This window comes from Lontra canadensis, unplaced genomic scaffold (assembly GCF_010015895.1).
Source record: "Lontra canadensis isolate GAN:19392208 unplaced genomic scaffold, GSC_riverotter_1.0 scaffold84, whole genome shotgun sequence".
Taxonomy (NCBI): Eukaryota; Metazoa; Chordata; class Mammalia; order Carnivora; family Mustelidae; genus Lontra; species Lontra canadensis.
Genome location: NW_022631078.1, coordinates 1,567,119 through 1,586,144, shown reverse-complemented (window position 1 = coordinate 1,586,144; position 19,026 = coordinate 1,567,119). Strand labels below are relative to the sequence as shown.

The window sequence follows — 19,026 nt, the reverse complement described above, 5'->3', positions numbered from 1 at the left end:
ACCGGCTGGTCCGCTGAAGTCGGCACAGATATGCGTGGACTCAGGACAGGCTTTAGGGTGTGAACTGCGGGAGTGGGGACGTGGAGCTGCACAAGCTTACAGGTGGGGGCTGGGGGCAGACAGCACCCTGGTCCTGGGCTCGCGCCCCTGGGCTGAGCTCCGGCAGCAAGGCCAGTGTCGTTCCTCACACACAGCTTTGCTCCGAGGCTGTAAGCCTCAACCCTCCCGACCTCGGCCCACCAGTCAGGAGAGGAGGGGACCCCTTGCCGCCTGGGTCCCATCTCACAGGGGGCACGAAGCCCAGCTTCAGAGGGGTCAGCCTGGCTCACGGGCCCGCGGGTTTGTGTGAGACCGGGAGAGGATGCCTCACTGGGTGCAAGTCGGATGTGGCCTCCCCCTTGGGTGGGACCTGCCGCCCGTCACCCCAAGCTCTCAACCTTCCAGGACCCCTTCCCTGCAGATTCTCCTGCAGCTGCTGCTAGACGGGCGTCTTGTGTCCTGCACAGGGTCCCAGGCTCGCCCCTCTGCCTGGAGCTCCGTGGCCTTTCACTTCGAGTCTCCTGGGTTCCTAGTCAGAGCTATTTTCGTAATTAAAATATCTGCACTGGGAAATGCCGGAGGCCAGTGGCTGTGTTACCTGAAATCCACGGTTAGTGGCCAAGCATGTGGCTGGAGCCTCTGGGAGGAGGCACCCACCCGGGTAATGGTGGCCGTGTCGTCCTGTCCCCACACGGCAGAGGGCGGCTGCCCGCAGAGCCCTGGTTCCCAACACCGCTGTCCGCCCTCCAATCCATGGGTTCTGAGCCCCATTCCCACTGTCCCACCAGGGTCCCCGGTGGCCAGGCATCCACCTACTGTTGTCCTCGAGGTCCTGCCCCTGGGACACCCTGTCCCTCCAGCGGCCTGGCCCCAGGGACAGTGGGCAGGCCCCAGGCCCAGGGCTGCTGTGGATGCCCCACTCCCATCCATGCCCGGGACCCAGGCTCCGATGTCCGGGGAGGAGCAGGGTCACTAAGCTCCAGAAGGCCGGCCGGGCCCAGCACTGACCACCCCAGGCCCCGAGGAGGAGTGTCACGCCTCCCGGTCTCCACGGCAAGGAAGCCTGATTCCTGTCTTATCTCGAGGACATGGGGGCTGGGGAGAGGGGTGCCCCCAGGCCCTGCGGCAGCACCCCAGCTCACTGGTCCACAGGGGGCAACTGACCTCCCAGAGCGTGACCCTGCCGTGGAGCCGGCTCTGCGTGCTGGTGGACGTGGGGCCTCATGGAGGAGGCGTCCTCGCAGCACGCGAACACGGGCCTCCCTCCCCTGTGGGCATGCCCAGTGTCACCCCGCGGCTGCCGGGACCTCCCAGTTTGGGAAGCGCTCCTGTGGCCCCGATCCCAGGGTGGGGCGGGGGGAGCTGCTGTTGAAATCTGCAGAATGAATGAATGAATGCGTGACCGTGCAGGTGTGGACCTGCAGGGATCCGGGCGCCCGCAGGGGTGGGGGTGAGGGGTGGCCTTGCGGAGATGAAGGGTCACGCGTCGGGCTGCACGGCCTGCGCTCCGGGAGAGGAGGGCACCATGCACTGGGTCTTCTGGAGCGGGGTATGGCCCCCGCTGCAGCGCTGTCCCAGGGGTGCCCGTCCCAGCCTTGGGGACGGGGGCTGTGGGTGCGGTGAGTAAAACAGGAGGAGATGATGTGTCAACCACGGAGGCTCTGGATGCCAGCATGTCACCAGGGTGTCCCCCAGTGTTGCAGGGGAGTGACTGCTGTGGAGACGGGCGAGGGGCCGCGGTCGCTGGGGACGGTGAGGGAGTCCTCCTCTGGCCCCTTGAAGTCTCGGCCTTTGTCTGGAGCGGGTGGTGCAGCCTGGTGGCCTCGTCCTGGGCATGTCCGCTGCCAGCAGGGACCCTTGGTGTCTGCGGGGCTGACGCTCTCTTCTCTCTGTTCCTCAGGTCTCCTGACAGACGCAGCCCTAGAGGGGCCCCGGGAGTGGCCTTGGCTCCCCGGAGAGTCCACGCCTCAGCCACGGTCCTCTGTCTGCTGCGGACTCAACCCGCTCTCCACCATCTGCCCACCCTCCGTCTCTCTGTAGCCCGTCAAGGACAGCCTGCTTCCTCGGGGTCCCGAGCTGAGTGTGTGCACCGCGGTGAGGAGTCTGGCCTGGGACACCCAGCGGGGGCCGCACCGGCTGTCCGTGGGAGCCTGGCCTCACCCGCCGTCCCTGGCCGCGGCCGGGGCTGTGCGCGCCAAGGAGGACGAGGGCGCGGCCGCAGGGGACGGCTGCCCAGCCAGCCCGGGAGAGGAAGACCACGCCAGGCCCGGGGGAGGACTGGCCCTCGGGCACAGAAGAGGCCTCTCCGTGTGCCCCAGACTGTCCGAATCACTTTTATTTTCGTATTTCAGTATACTCAATAGACCAAAGAGAAACATCTATTTTAACTCGGACTCGCCCTGGCCATCGGAGTCCCCAGGCTCGGCCGGGGCCCGTGGGGGCAGAGACATGCCAGCGGGGCGCAGAGGGCGGCCCCGGCAGAGGCCTCGCTGCCACGGACACCGCGGGGCGCGCTGAGAGGGGCCGAGCCGGCGGAGGACGCCGCGGCAGCCCCCGGGGCCCAGCCGGCGATGCCCCCACCCAGACCCGGCCGTGGGCCAGTGCGGCTCGCCGGGGACACAGGGCACCGCGCTCCCCCTCCCTGTACCTAGCTGGACTGGACCGACTAAAACCACGTTCTGTTTTAACCAGTTAAACACGCCTCTCTGCAGCTCATCTCCGGTAGTGGGGTAATCCAGTATCCGCCAAGAGCATGTTGGGTCTCCCGTGACCGCTGTCCGCTCGACACAACCATTTAGCTCCAGAAAGCAAATTAAAGAAACCTGAAGTAACACTTGTTTGAAAGAGATCATTAAATGTATTTTGCAAAGCCTAAAGTTATATATTTAACAGTTTTTATATGTTGTATATTTGTAGAAAATCCTATTTAACAATTAATGTGGTAGCCCCCCCGGCCACGCAGCAGGCGGGGCACCCGTGTCTCCAAAGGGCTCGGGGCGGGGGCAGGGGGCCGGCGCGGAAGGGCAAGACTCCGGGGACAGCGGCCGAGGACGCGCCTGACGTCACGGGAGCCGTGGCGGGTGCCCAGGGGGGAGGTGGCCATCTGTACCCGCCCGGGGCCCAGCTCGCTGAAGGGCGAGTGCGCCATCTCTCCGTCACGCTGCTTCCGACGGGTTCCGTGTCCCTTTCCCTGCCCCTCCCCCACGGGCAGGCCCTGAGGCCGAGGCCCCAGACCTCCTCTCCCTGTCCATGTCCCGCTCCCTCTCGGTCTTCACGTCTGGCAGCGGAGGGGCTGCGGCAGGCCGCCCTGCAGAGAATGGCAGGTGCCTGACCTTCCCACGCCCTCCCTGGAGCACGGGGTCGCTGGGCCCGGGGACGAGGGGACAGTCCGCGTCTCTGTCCCCGGGCCGGGCCGCGGTCCCACGGGGTCCTTCATTCTCCTGAGTTTGTGCTGAACTATATACTACCTGACAGTCCGATTAACAGGCCCACTATGCTAGTTCTATGCTACTAAAAAAAAAAAAAAAAAAGAAAGAAAAGTAAAAAAAATAATAATAAGTGTATAGAAGCTGTCCTAGCAACCCATAGACTGAAGATAGGAGAGAAGACCCACTTATTTAAGACCCGTTTCAATGTCCACGAGTATTTAATTTCCCTTTCAGGTCGCCACACAAGCAGACGTCTGAGTGTCCTGGAGGGAGGGACAGGGCGGGCGCGGGCTTCCCAGTGCAGATGGGGCGGGAGCCGTGAGGGGGGTGTCTCTGCCGCCTCCCTGAGCCTGTGTCTTCCCACGGTGAGTGTAGACCAGAGGCAGATGCCGGAGGTTTAAGATGTTACAGCGTTTTTTCCCTTGTTTTACAGTATTCAATTTTGTGTTGATTCAGCTAAATTATGAAAATAAAGAAAAAATCCTTTGGTAAGCATGGCTTTTGTTCACGGGCTGCGGTGTCCTGGGTTGGGGCCGTAGCAGGCGTGGCTGGCGGGGACCTCCTTCCCGAGCCTGCCCGGGGGCTCCCAGAAGCCTGGCCCCGGCGAGCGGACCCTCCCCCACCCCCGTGTGAGCACCCACCCCTCGCACGGGGAGGCCAAGTCCCAGACACAGAAGCAGAACCCAAAGGAGACCCGCGTCGAAAGGACCCGCTTTCCAGGAAAACCTGCCCCCATCTGCACATGGATCTTTGGCTTCAGACCGTTTTTGCCGCCCAGAGTCCTCCAGCTGAACCTGGATGGGATGGGGAAGCCGCATCTGTCCGTTTCCGTCAGTCCCTTATAAAATATGAGCCCTGGGAGCCATGGCTGGGAGGGTCAGCCAAGGGCCGTCTGAAGTCTGTGCCTGATTTTAAGGAGACATCCCTGGCCTTTGGTGCCATCGTGGTGGCCACAGAGCGGGCTTGTCCTGGGGGGGACGAAGGGGGCAGAATGCCGGCCCAACAGCGGCCACAGGCCCCCCCTGGGCAGCGGGGACATGCTGTGGGGGGCGGCCTTCGGCTCTGCCATCAGAGCACGGGATGGGGCAGGCCAGCTGACCAGGATGTGTGCCCCCACGCCTCCTTCCGCCATCCATGCTGAGGACAGCCGAGCTGGAGGTGCCCGAGGGGGCCCGTCACAGGGAGGAAATGTGGTTGGAGCAGGGGCTCCTGGGAGGCTTGGCCACCTGAGCTGTTTGCACCAGGGCGCCCGACATCACTGGGTGCGTTGCAGGGAAATCCGCAAACCATGAGGCTAGAGGAAAGGATAACTCGCGTCATGAGCACCAGGGTCCATTCGGAGAAGGATGGTCGCCTCCAGCCTGAGCCAGGAGGGTATCGGACAGACCGCCGGAACTCTCAGATCCTGACCTTCACCTAAGCACGGCTCTCCCCTCATGCCCCCGAGCCAGTGCACCTCGTGGGGACAGGTGTCCTGTGAGTCCGTCTCCATGAAGGGGGGAGACCCACCAAGCCTGCAGCCCCGCAGCAAAGGCTTCTGTGCGGAAGTAAGCTTGTGTCGTCTCCTTCCGTCCGTCGCTGGCTTGAGCCGTTGGCCTCCATCTGCTCATATAGCCGGTGGGACAGCCATGATTGCTGCCCACTCCCAGGCTGGAGAAAGTCCTCTCTGCCCGAACGAGGTGTGTGAGGCCCACCTCACTGCTGTGGGCACGGCCGCATGTGGTCTGCCCCGGAGCACTCCCCGGAGCACTCTGTGGGCAGGAGGGGCAGAGGGGCACGGAGGCTGCCGCAGGACAGCCTCACACACCGCGGCCCCCGTCTGCCTCTGACCAGGTGCTGACGTGAGCCTGGGCAGCAGGAGAGTGGGACGGCGCCTCTGCCTACCAACCAGGGTCAGGCAGGACCCCGTGGCCAAGTGTCACCCCATAGCCCCAGACAGGGGGGCCCTCCTGTTCCAGCCCAGCTCCTGGACAGGCCAGGCTGAGCGTGGACACGCTCAGCCTCTGGGGCAGAGAGTGCATCTGTGGCCTGCGTGGTGTGTGCGTGCCGGCGTGTGTCCACGTGTGTGTGTCCACGAGGCCCCTTCTAACCACGACATTCATGCACTGAGAACCTTGTGAGCCAGGGTTCCAAGGACAAGCCCTCCACGACTCCTGACCACAAGGACCGCCAAGGTCAGGGACCTCAAGGTCACGCTCAGAGGTGTCCACCCGGAGAGCTGCTGAGATGGGCTCTCCCGTGGTGGCCGCACCTCAGAAGCTCGGGCTGTCCAGCCGGCATTGCCAGCCCGCCAGGTGCCCCCCCAACCCTGTGTGGCTGCGTCCTCTCCTGCCGGGAGTCCCGTCCTGCTGGCATAAAGGAGGATACCACTTGGCCATCCTTGTCCTGAGTGGCCGTCACCCTGAGAAGCTGGGGCCCGTGGAGAGTGTGCTTCTCTCGACAACTCCTCGCAGGATGGGAAGACCCGGAGCGTCTCAGGGTGCCGGGCTCAGCAAGAAGAGGTGGGGTTCCCGTGCCTCCCACCCCAGCCCCAGCTCTTCTGCCCTGAAGGTGGTCCCAGGTCCCAGCAGGACCGGTGAGCAGGGCCCTGTGTGGCTGTGTGGGGTCCAAGGACGGCCCCAGGGAGTAGTGATGCTGGGGCGGGGGGGATGCGCCGTTGCCGCTCAGCAGAGAGGTCACAGGAGCAGAGCAGGGGTGGGGGAGATGGGGCGAGGGGCCATGGGTGAGGAGCCGGCCGAGGTGGGACCGGGGCTGGGACCTCCAGTGGCCGGGGGAGAGCACCCCACCATCCCCACGCACACGTGTCCTAAAGTCCCAACATCAGGGTCCGGCTGGCCGCCTGCGCCCGTGTGCCCACCCAGCCCTCCCCAGCCCCTCACCATGACTCATGGATGGCCTCCCCACCAAACAGAAAGTCTACGAGACCACACATCACACGGTGCTGTCCCTGACCTCTCGCTGGCACGCAGGGTGGGGAGGGACATGTGGACACGGGGGACAGGCTGCAGGCAGATCAATGCACCCATGCCCCCGCCTCCCGCAGGCCCTTTGCTGGTGCTGTGTTTGCCGGTGGCAGCGTCTCCACACGGCCTCAGTCTCTAAACAAGGTCCCAGCAGTTTGCGTGTGAGCCTCGTGGTCTCTTTCCAGATGTCTGTGTGTCCATCTGTCTCTTAGTCCCCATCCCCGGCAGCCTCACACCAGCACCTGACCACTCAGTCTGTGTGTTCAGCACCGGACACCAGCTGTGCCTCGGAGAAGTCCCGTGGACGTCCGTGGTTCTAGGTGCCCCGTTCCTGTGCTGGCAGGTCCACGTCTGTGGGCTTGTGCATAGCGTCCGTCCAGCTGTCGCCTCCTTTAGGGGGAACACAGCATGTTAAATGTCTTTTATTCTTCCTTCGGCATCCAGAGTCGTGGAATTACTCTCAAATAGTAACCACATTTATTTTCTGCTTTTACGAATGTCACCCCATTCTCCCTCCCACCAGCGCCGCAGTCTCCTTCCTGGGGTCGGATCTGCCCTTGGTGTTGTCCTGCGTCCCCTGCGGTCGGGCTCAGGGAGAGAACCTCCCTCCATGACAGAGGAGCAAGCCCAGCCATGCCCCCGGGCCCGGCCCGTCCTCCAGCACGACGGCGCCCACACGCTCTGCAGACGGCGGTGTTTTCTGTGCTCGGGAGATGCTAGGGAAGGTGGGCGGGGCAAGGCCCCTGGGAGGAATGGGGCTGCCAGGGTCCCTGCCAGATGGCGGGCCCACAGCTAGTGACATCAGGGTGGGGCAGGGAGCATGGCCGCTAGGGCGTGTGGAAGGCCCAGGTCTCCTGGCTGGGGCCAGGGCCTCCAGGAACCTGACTACTGTCTGCTCAAGGGGACGCTGTTCACGCGAGACACTGACCCACACGGAAGCACCCAGCGACCCGCTCCCTGAGCCCAGCCTCAGTCCTGGGAATAGAGCAGAAGGAAAGCTCCCACTCCCAGGGAGATAGTATGATGCGTGCTGAGCCCATGGTCATGGCCAGGGCTCCGACGCTCCTCTGGAGAGAGGCGGGGGGGGAGGGTGATGCTCCGTCTGACCCCGCACAGACCTAGGCCTGGTCCGCTCCCAGCCAGAGGGTGGCCGCATGGCCCATTGGCAAAGCCCTTGACTTCCCTCCCTCCCTGGGAGGGCAGAGTCATCTCAGCCCATGGGCGACAAGTGCAGGTCGGCGGGCAGGTCCAAGGCTGGCCCTGCCATTCCAAGGACAGACCCAGACGCCCCTCCAGCTCTGCGTGGGCCACACTAATGGGGATCCCAGGACCCACCCCAGGGGACTAGGCCTTGCAGCACCGGGCAGACGGGATGGGCTGGCTTCCCTTCCAGGCTTCGGAGGAGCCCTAGACTCACGTGCAGAGTCCTGGCCCTGTGTCCTCCCACAGACTTGTCCCCGAAAAGCAGCACACATGCTAACAGGGCTCCCAGAACCCTGTCACTGGGATATGCTCAGTCGGGACCAGAGAAGGTGGACCCACAGCAGGCCAGAAGCCCATGGGAGCCTGGAGCTTTTGCCAACGGTGGACGCTAATAGGAACCCCGGTGTCCCCCTTTTGGCTTTCCCTTCTGCCCAGTCTGGTTGGAGGAAGAAGCGAGCTTGAGTTTTGTAAGCATTAAGGAAGCCCCTCAGTCTTCTAGAAATGATGTCATCTTCCTGGAGCAGCTGAGACGGGCTGTTCTTGTGTGGGGGGTTGGGGACGTCCCCCAGGGGTCACCCGTGCTGCTCCGGGGCGGCCCCAGCCCGTCCCCCTCCCTGGCACCAGCCGAGGACGCAAACAAGGAGCCTCCCTCCTCTCTGGGCCAGCGAACGTGGGACAGTAGGACTGAGGGCAGGTGAGGACGGGCACAGAGTGTGGCCCCGGCCCCATGTGATCTCCATCCACCCCGGCCTCCACGGCGGCTGTCGGCTCCATTTCAGGGTCGCCCCCACGAACCGCAGACATGACACGTCCACTAAGGAAGTTGATTTGGTCAAGTCGTCAATTTAATTCCTAAAATGTTGCCCAATTTTACCCTCGCGGAGGCTCCCGTGGCTGGGCCGACCGTTGTAAGTCACTGGGACAGAAAAAGCTTCTACTTGCAAATAATCACACTTACCGATCTGCTTTGGATTCACAAACTGCCCGTTCATTAGCCCACAGAGCCCCTAAATCACCGCTCTGGGCCGTGAGGAGGACAGTGTTGGAGCCGGGGGGGGGGGGCGGTCCTCGTGGGGGGTCCCGGGCGGCTCCCGCTGCAGCCTCCACGTCCGCGGGTACCGGTCGGCTTCCAGGAAGCAGGAGAACGGGGCCAGCAGGGGGCAAAGACCCTCTCTAACCCCATGGAAGCCAGCGGGCGCGTGTCTGGGGACCCTCTGTGCCCCTACAGGAGGAGGTCAAGGTTACTTTCATCCAGAAAAGCCTGCTTTTGCTCGCGGGGGCTTTGGTTTCAATATTCCGTATTCAAGGCCAAAGGCCCCAGGACCGGAATCCAGAGTGGATCCTCAGCGCCTCTCTCTGCAGCCCCCAAGGTCCAGCCCACGGCCCCGACGCCCCCACCCTGCAGGAACGGGGACCCTTCCCTCGGTGAAGACCAGCAGGAGGGGGCCCGTGGGAGGTGGGCTCTGCCCCAGGAGGGGCTGGGTTTATTCAAGGGCAAGGGCAATGTCAGGGCCGAATGTCATTCTGCAAAGCTCTCAGCAGAGGAGGGGAGCCAAGGGTCTCCCTTTTCTGGCCAATATTGTTTGCAAACGGCCCTTCGGTGGGGGAGGACATCAGGCCAGGCCACCCACTGCCCCAGGGAACACCCCCCCAGGGAGCCGATGGGTTGGTGAGACGTTGGCTGCAGCCACTCAGTTGGGGTGTCCGTCCGCGGGTTTTTGCTCCAGCAGGTGACGTCACAGTGTGGGGAGCCCCCCTTGGATATGGCTGTCCAGGTGGGCCTCTGTGACCAGACATGAGGAATCTGAGGGGCATTTCTGGAGGAAGCGGCAGCAGGTGCAAAGGCCCTGAGGCAGGGTCGAGTCTATGACAGGGGTCTGCTCCTTGGGGTCCGTAGCATGGGAAGCTCTGTCTACCTGCTTGGTGTCGGGCTGACCCCACGTCCCCTGGGCCGGGACGAGCATTGCAGTAGATGGATAAGGTGATCAAGGGCAGAGATGAGACTGAAAAATGCTTTCCTTTATAACAGTCTTCTTTTCATTTGCTCATAAATGTCTGAGTGATCCTTGCTAGGGCATAAAAAATGCCATCTTTGGTGTTTGCTGAGAGCAGATCTCAGACTCTTTCAGCAAAGTCACTGGCATCATTTTATCATTTTATGGACACACAAACCACAGCCTTCGGCTTCCCGGGGTGCTGGCCGCTGCGGAGACACCTCAGAAATACATTCTTGCTGTCCACGTCCCTGGGCCTGAGTTCCAGAAAAGATAGCACTTGTGAGAAGGATGAGGGGCACCTGCAGTCCTGGCCACGTTGCTGGAAGGTGGGATGAGTGTGTTTTCCCAGGAACTGGGCCTCTGGGGACCTGGCGGCCCCGCTCCCCGGATCTGGGCCCTGCACTCATAATGACAGCAGAAGGGGCCTGGGGCATCGGGACCCCAGCCCCAGCCCTGGCTCTGCCGGAGAACCTGGGCCCCTTGGGTGGCCACGGCCTCCGTTTCCTGGTCTGTCCTTCCTCCCAGGGAGGGATGAGAGCAACCGTCACACCCGTGCTCCCACCACAGACCCTTCCTCCCACGGATGGGGCAGCCCAGGAAGTGGTCCGAGAAGGGTCAGGAAGAACTGGAGCATGATGGAAGGCGGGGACGCTGGCAGAAGAAGGACCCGGCGATGGGTCCTTCTGGGGGTAACGGTCACACGGTGCGAACCCAGTTCTTCAAAGGCTCTGGGCGGTTGGATAAACGCAGGAAGAAGCTGAGCGGGATCTGCTTTTGCAAGGACGTTACCGTGTCGGGCAAGAACCGCCACTTTGTGTCTTTCTTGCCCGGGACTGCTCCCCCAAACCCCAGCTGTGTTGGCAGAGGAGTCCAGCCCTGCCAGCTTGAGGCAGCAGGTGTCGGAGCGCAGAGCCGCGGGCCAGCCGCAGGTGTCGAGGTGATGCGTGCCCACAGCGGGGCACAGATGGGTCAAGATCCAAAATCTGTGTGAATTTCTCCCAGATCCCCGGCGGAGCGGCACCCGGGCAGAAGGTGGAGAGGAAATGACTCTGGCGACAGGCACAAAAGCTCTGCGTCTCCGATCAAGGGCGTCCCTGATCGGCACCTTCCAGGCAGCCCAGGGAGGACATTCTGGCTTGAGGCGTCGAGGGAAGGGCGCAGGGTGGCCAGAGGAAGTGAAGGTTGAGGCTGCGGATCCAGGTATAAACCCTGCCCAAATGCTCAGGGGTAGGATCCCCACACGGGGAGGATGCACACCGGAGTCAGGGTTTAAAAGAAAAGCGGGGCTGGAAACCAAAACCAGCAACAGCCCTAAGCAGAGACATGGGCCACTAGGTATTTCCGGAAGACGCATTTCATGCTCCAAGATAATGGCCTTCCGTAGCAAAATCCAATAACCCCCCCCAAAGAACACGGACATTCGGAGTGTCCACAACATATTAAATAGAAAGATGATCTTGCCACCAAGATTTTAAGGAGCAGTTAAGTGTGATCCTGTGTTTAGGGGGAAAGAATCAGGCCGAGAGACCAGCCATAAGCCAGCCCTGATGGTGCATTTAGCAAAGATTTCAAAGTAGGTCTTACAAATACGTCTAAATGAGAAAAGGGAAATGTGGTATTAATGAGTGAAGAGGTAGAGAATTTCAGCAGAGAAGTGGAACTTTTTTGAGCGGAATGGTAGCTCTCAAGGTAAAAAGTACAGTATCAGAAAATAAATGGGAAATTTTACCTGATGGGCCCCCCGGCAGATTGTAGAAAACACGAGAAGCAGGGAACCCAAAGATAAAGCGATAAAAATGATCCAATCTGAGAGAAAAATGATCGAAGAAAATCGTAACCACTTCTGAGAGCTTTGGATCGACTTTGACCAGTCCAGCACAGGTGGAATCAGAGCCCTGGACACAAGAGAAAATTCGGTGTAGGAAAAGCTTGGGAAGAAGCGATGGCCAAGACTTTGCACATTCGAGGAAAGCATGGACGTCCCCACCTGTGCAGACCCACGACCCAAAGCAGCATAAACATGAGAAACCATCACCAAGGACGTGCCAGTCCAACCCCCAAAAGGTGGAGACGAGAGGAGGTCCCGAGAGCACAGGAGCAGGGGGACGCCTGCCGCACATGGGACCCACGGAGCAGATGCCTCCACAGAGAGGAGGACAGAATCTGCCAACCAAAAACCCTACATCCCCCAAAACGATTCTTCTAAAGAGAACATGAAACCAGGACATTTCCAGTAAAACAAAGATGAGCATGGTCACTGGCCGGGGTGCGTCATTGCCTGAACTCCTGAAGCGTGACACGCGTATAAACGAGTACGTGTGTGCGTCATCGCCTGCGTTCTGTAGGAAACACGGCTGCTCAAAACAGTCCGTTGTCCCCATACCGTTGGCTTTAAGCATGCAGAGGCCTTAATTATTGTGTTCTGTAGGCCTTTAGCCCAAGCAATGAGCGGTACGGGTAGAAAATATCCTGTCCCAAGGTCCCCATGTTTTTCGGAAATAGAGAATTTAATGTTGACCGCGAACTGGTTGTGACAGCAGAACGTCATCCCCGGGATAACCACTAGAAAGCAGCGCCAAGACATTTTACGTAAAAGGCGGAAAGCGGAAGGAAAGTGGTCTGCCGCCAGGAAGGCAGGAAAGGAAAAATGTAGAAAGAAAAACGAGATGAGACCAGAGACAAGAAATCACGAGGGGACCACAGACTGCGAGCCGGGCGGCAGTTACATCGGGAGCAAGAAGAACAAACAGCCCGTCCAGGAGCGAGAAGGGACGGGGTCACGGGCAGGGACACAGCACGCGCTCAGCAGCGTCGTCACGAAGGCAGCTCCGCGGACGGCGAGACGGTGGGGACGGGTCGGGGCGACCGGAGCGTGAGAAGCCCGGCGTGGGCGGCGCCGGGGCGGCTGGGGCAGGTGAGCCTCCTGCGCTTGATTTCGGCTCAGCTCACCATCTCGGTCCCCAGTCGGGCTCTGCGCCGGGCTTGGACTCTGCGCGGGACTCTCTCCGTCCCCCTGCCCTTCCTCCGGGCGCCCTCTCCAGCTGCGCTCTCTCCTCCGTCTTGAAAAAAAGAAAAAGAAAAGGAGTTTAAGAAGAAGGCTGGGGTGGATGTTAGCAGCAGAGGAAACAGACTTTCGGACCAGGACCGGCGGTGACTGCAGACAGCAGGTGCGTAAATAATAGTAACATAGTAACAAAGTGTCCACTTAGCAGGAGAATGAGAATGACAACGAGTGTACAGCGCGTACATACGTGGGAAAACATAAACGTACGTGAAACAAGAACCCACGGAATGGGAAGGAAACCGACGGGGCTGGAGTGGTCCCTGCTCCTCTGTCAGCAACAGATGCCGCCAACAGACGGCTCGCGGCGGGGGTCTGCCGGACGTCTATGGAACCTTCCGCACCCCGGGAGTGAGCATCTGGGAACAGCAGTGACCGCGGGGGGGGGGGGGGTGCTGTCTTCCCAAATCGCCAATCCCCACTCAGAAGGGCTGGACTACGTCGGAGCAGTCTTTGTTGGGTCTTAGCAATTCTGGGATAAAGAGATCATTAACGTTGCACACGGTCTTCAAGACACTCGGAAGATGAACCAAGGTCAAATATGAGAACCCGAAGCCAGGCTCAAAACGTGCCCAGGAATGAACGTCACACAGTGTGTGTTCTCTGACCCTGTGGCTGCCCGGGAGTCCGTTGGAAATCGATGAGGAAATGATGTCTGGCAAATTCTCGAATGTTCGGAAATGCCTTCTAAACAATCCATGGGTAAAGGGGGGGGAAAAAGAGGAAAATACAAATGCTATAAATTAAATTGGATTAATTTAAATATTTGTATTTCAGTGGTAACCAAAGCACGAAACACTAAAACCCACGCAGGTGGCCAACGCTTCGAGAAGTGGCACAGCTTCGAAAGCGTCTGTTAAAAGCCGCGGAAAGTCTGCAGCGATGTCAGCGTCCACCTTACGCAGCTAGAAGGAGGAGCGGGGTAAACCGAGTGTGAGAAGAACAAAGAAACACCACAGAGAACAGACATGTCGGTGAAAAGGAAGAACAACAGAGGAGGGAAGCAATGAAGCCCAGAGCGGGGCTTTCGGCCGCAGGTGTCCCACGTTGTGACCGACGGGTCATTAACGGCTCCACCCTCGTGGTCGCATCCTAGCCCGCCTGCTTCCCAAAGGCTCTGTCTCTGGGTACCGCCACTCTGGGGTTAGGACCTGGGTCTGGGAACGTGGAGGGGACCCAGCCGCTCGCTCGGCCACAGCCAAGAAGGCTTCCACAGCCCCGAGGGCCCTCCTCCTCCTCGCCCTCACTCCTGCCTGCTTTCTGCTCACATCGCCTCTGTCATCGTCCCCTCCTTCTTCTAGGGTTGCTCTGCTCTTGTTTCCTGGACGACTGAGGTCAACATTTACAGGTTTCATTTTGGGCTTTTCTGCTTTTCTGACATACGCACTTAAAGCTGTGAGCGCCCCTCCCAACGTTGGTTTGGAGGCATGACCCTCATTTTGACGTTTTGAATTTTCATAATTGTCCTGTTCAGAACATTTTTCCAATCTCCATGGTTATTTCTTTCTGACCCACGCATTGTTCAGAAACGTGTAGTTTAATTTCTAAGTTCTTGGGGATTTTCTAGATACGTTAGTATAATTGTCATCTAAGACACGGCATCGGGGTGACAGAAAGTGTCCCGGTGATTTCTGTCCCCTTAAAAATACATGGAGGTGCCTGATTTCTGGCCCTCACGCGCTCTATCTCGGTGAATGTATTATATTAATTTGAAATAAACGTCTATTTTGTAAATGTTGGCTTAGTGCTTTGGGAATACCAAGTTGATCAAGGTGGTGGGTGATTTTCTGCCAAGTTCTCTTTAATTTGCTGAAAGACACACGTTCACATCCTCTGCTGTGGACATAACGTGCTCACGTTCCCTTTAACCCTGATGTTTACTGTTGAATGTCTGTAAGATCGATCAGATGAACATGTTTCTTTTCCTTATTCGAATCCCACATGTCTTCGCTGTTTCCGCGTGGAGCTGTTTACGAATCTCTGAGATGGGGCGGACATCTCGTCCTCGATCCTGGGTCTATAGTTTTCCGTTCGATTTTGTATGAATGTTTGTTTCAGTACCCAAAGTCTCTGGTATTATCATACAGGTTTCTAATTATTGTCTCTTCTGAACAATGGACCATTCTATCACTCGCTCGAGGTCTGTCTTCAGCTCAGGCAATGCTGACCCAGTCCGTGTCCTCTGAAACTAGCATGCACCCCCTCCCCCGCCTTCATGTGCTCATGACACATGCCATGTCTGCTCGGAAGCACATGGGTCGTGCACAGATTGGGGGCCCCTTCTCCAGCTCTCTTTCCCATGCTCTGGCTCCTTACCCATCCCTGGTGGAAGTTTCCCAGACCTTCTCCCCAGTCCCCAGGCCAGAAAGGGCCACAGCTGCAAGCTGTCACCAGCCTACGGCCATGCCCACACTCGGGACGAGGCTCCGGAACCCAGAGGGTCTCCCCAGGTCAGTGACCTCTCTGAGCTCTGAGGTCCCTACACCACCCCCTGCTTCCCGCTCACTCTGAGCCTCCTCAGCTGGCTGCATCTTTGCCCAGTTCCTCGTTCATCTTAGCAGGAGGACCCATCTGCGGGGGCTCCTGCTGCCGCACCAGAAGCATTAGCTCCCCGTGTCCTGACGGGGGCGGTTTCTGTGACAGACCAGCTCTCGATCGTCTTCCATTTTCACTGTTACTACGGACCTCACGCAGAAGTTACTTAGCAATGGTCTTTCCACTTCTGAAGTTGCAGGTGATCTTTAATATATCTTTTTGCTTTTACATTTTCCCGACTGTGCGGTGGTCAGGGGTCCGGCTGTGCCTTCTAGGTACATCTGCTTAGATAACCTGGTCCTCTTCACGGCCTCATGTGCGATTGCTTTTTGTGACTTTTCCATGTGTGGAATAAGTGGAAAAAACTCATTCTTCACGTGTTGGTTCCCTAAATCAAATCTGGTCCTTCTGCCCTTTTCTCAGCCTTTAAAAAGGGGGCGTGGAATCCCCCCAGCATGACAGATTAGGACAGACTCCTCCCACGAGGTCTGTTCGTTTCTTTCTCTACACATTTGGAAGCTCTTTTACTAAGAGTAAGCGTGATAAATGTTACCGTGTTATGTCATCACCTTAGAACTTTTATCTTTATGTTGTGATCTTCTCTATTACAAATAGTACTCCGTGCTGAGGCTTAATTCCTGTTGTTTGAGTAGTTCTGCCGGGTTCCTTGGGTGGGCGTCTTACCTTCTCACTTTGCACCCTTCCGGGGGCATGACTCAGACACCCACGCACACGGCACGGATCTGAGCAGCATGTGTGAATCTCGGGCACTCTAGTTCCACCAAAAATCTTGCAGAAATTTGATGAGAAAGGCATTGAGCATACGGATTAAGGAGGGAAACTGACATCTTTAAGGAATTGAGACTTTACATTAATTAACATCACAGATCTCTTCATTTATTCAGATTTTCTCATTGTCCTTCAATACTTCAATGTTATTAAGTTCTCCTTAAAAGACTTTTACATCTGAAGGCTTTATTCCTTTTAGTTTTACACAAAGTGTTTTGGAAAACTTTTGTTAATTTGAATAACATATCTGTTGACACGCTGACATTGTCTGGCAACGATGTCGGTATTTTTATGTTTAAATTTTATATTTTATTTTTATGTTTAGATTTTATATCTTTTATTCATTTTTCTTGTCTTACCCCCCCAGATTATTCTTAGTTCGCCCTGGTTTTAAAAAGAATGTGTCTACAAGTTGTATCCTGACGTTTGCTGTTGATTTTTATAGACAACCTACATCAAGTTAAGAGATTTGATAGTTTTCTCAGAGCTTTTATCAAGAATGGGGTTAAATTGTTAAAAATGTGCTTTCCTGCATCTTTTCCAATAATTGTGCTGTTTTTATGTGGTGAATTATAGCGTGCAGTGTTAATGCATTCCTTTTACTCCTAAGAAAACTCAATTTGGTCATGAGTAATTTTTAATGGATTACTCCATTTGAATTGTTAATATTTTGATTGATTTTTAAAAATCTATGCTCCTAAGTTACACTGACCTACAGGGTTGTGGGGGTTTTTTTTTTTTTCTTTTTTTTTTTTTTTTCTTATACTGTCCTTGCCTGGCTTAGGATCAAGAATATACTCACCTCATAAAATGAGTTCTTTCATTTTTTATTGTCTGGAAAATTCTTTATGAAATTGGAATGATCTGTTCATTGACTATTTGGTAGAAGTCACCCATAAAACCATCTGTGCCTCTTCTTAAATTGAAAATACAGTGTGGGTGGCCTTTAAAATACTCACCCGTTTTCTCTAATGATTATAGGTCTATGTGGGCTTGCCATTTCTTTTTGGGTCATTTTTTGGAGGTTATACTTTCCCAGCAATTTTTTTAGCTTATTTAAGTTTGCACATTTACCAGTGCAAATTTGTTTATAGAGTTCTCCCTTCCTTACCCTCGTCCCTGTGACACTTATTGTCCATTCCGCACCGTACAGGCAGGGTCTGGAGAACAGTAAAACATGGCACCCTCATCCTTCCAGATCTGCGTTAGGAATCAGGTCCCGACAGTCCTTTGGAAGCCCCATGCCGAGCCACCAGGTATCATGGCTCTGACTCTGTGGAAATCATTTTCTTAAGTTTCTTTATAGTTTTCTTGTCTAATAATGTGTCCATAAACATTATATTGTTTAGTTTGAGATGTGAGTATTAAAGACAAAAACGGGCTTTATGGGCAAAGAGTAGTATCGCTCCTGCATAGGTGAAGGGGCCCAAGGAAACCAATGGAAGAGAATGTCCAGGTGGATGCCTGGCTTGGGGTCTTGGGGTGTTGATCCGAGGCTTCTGCAGGATTCTAGGAGCGAGTCATTCATGAGGCTGGAACCCGAGGGCCCATCCTGGTTGAGGCACCTGGAGGGGCTGTGGTGAGACCGGAAGCTGCACGTCCTGGAGGAACGTGGGCAGGAACTGCGCTGGCCACGTCCTCCGCTCCCAGGAGCTGGTCAAGGCAGGTGTGTGCGTGGGGTGGGATGCAAGCCCTTAGCTGACCCGGAATCCAGGGCTGGAGAAGACAGCACAGAGCCAAGGGGACCACGGAGAGGAGCCTTGACAGACACCCAGGACTATGGCGCTGGGCTGAAGGGAAGGCACGGTGATGGCGAAGGTTCTGCGTTAACAGTAAAATGCCCATTCATGGGGCTTCCTCCAGCTGGAGGGTAACATCTGCATCCAACGAGCAGCTGTCCCCACAGGACTATCCTCCACCAGCTTCCCAAGCGCGGCGGCCACCGTCCTCCCACACTGGATCCCCTGTGACCTGGAGCCCACGTGCCCCTCTGTGGGTCTGCCCTTCAGCTTGTGGGGCACCTCCCGAGAAGGAGCCATCGAGCACTGCTTTGAGACGCCCACTTATCCGCAGTAACTCGCAACTGCATCCACACAGTCTGTGTATTTTATTATTGACACTTAAAACATAGTTAAGCATTTGACTGGGTAAAGAAATGGAAACCATTTCCCTTCTGACTTTTGAAGGGAAAGCTTCATTGTCTTGGTTTCTGGGTTGCTCTGAGGAACCCAAAGCCGTTCCGATTCCCCGTCCTTTATCCGACCTTGACTGAAGCAGCGCGTCTTCTTACTCTGTTTTAAAATCGCACAAAGATGAGCCTGGGGGTGAACCTGCCTCTTTAGTGGGGCTTTCAAATCCATTTCTGAGAACGTGCTCTGAAAAACATGTTTGACGACTTCGTCTCTTCTGTAACCTCGATTATTTGGGTGTTGGACCTTCTGGACTGGTCTTCAAATTTCATTTCTCCATTTCATCTGTTTGTTTGTATCTCTGCTAAGGTTTTATGAGGTCGTCTCAGCTCCGTCTTGCAGATTTCCGTGGGGTTTTTCATTTTGGCTGCTGCGCTCTCAATTCCCGGTGGCGGCGTTGCCGCTGCCATCGGAATCCGCTCTCCTTGCACAGACAGCCTTGTGCTCTGATGCTCCGCTGACGGCTTCTCCTGATCTCTCTGGGGTATTGGATGACTTTCCTGATAATCTGCCCTCTGGAAAGCACCTTCGTGTTGTGTTTCTGCCTGCTTTGTCCTCTCCCCTCCATGCGGGAGACCTTCCCTACACCTGACCAGTGGCTCCTGGTCTAGGATGTTGTTTGGGATCTCTGTACTGATGAAATCACTGACTCAGAATTTTGCTGCAAGGGGGCTGGGATGGGCTTCCTGCTGGAAAATCCCTGCCTAGTGTCAGTTCTTTCGGTTTTTCCTCTTGGGTCACTCTTATTCCCCAGAAAACTATCTTCCCATTTTTGTCAAAAAGGGAAGGTGTGGGGATGCCTGGGTGGCTCAGTGGGTTAAG

At 56.9% G+C, this 19,026-nt stretch overlaps 1 protein-coding gene across 2 annotated transcripts in view; it reads left to right on the top strand.

Moving 5' to 3' along the window:
- Positions 1-2,870, top strand: part of TAFA5 (TAFA chemokine like family member 5) — a 182,050-nt gene extending 179,180 nt beyond the window's left edge. For both annotated transcript variants that reach the window (XM_032882757.1, XM_032882756.1), the window contains exon 4: positions 1,940-2,870. In XM_032882757.1, coding sequence (XP_032738648.1) covers positions 1,940-1,948 — 9 coding nt within the window. In that variant the 3' untranslated portion in view covers positions 1,949-2,870. The remainder of the gene's footprint in view (positions 1-1,939) is intronic.
- Positions 2,871-19,026: the final 16,156 nt, after the last annotated feature.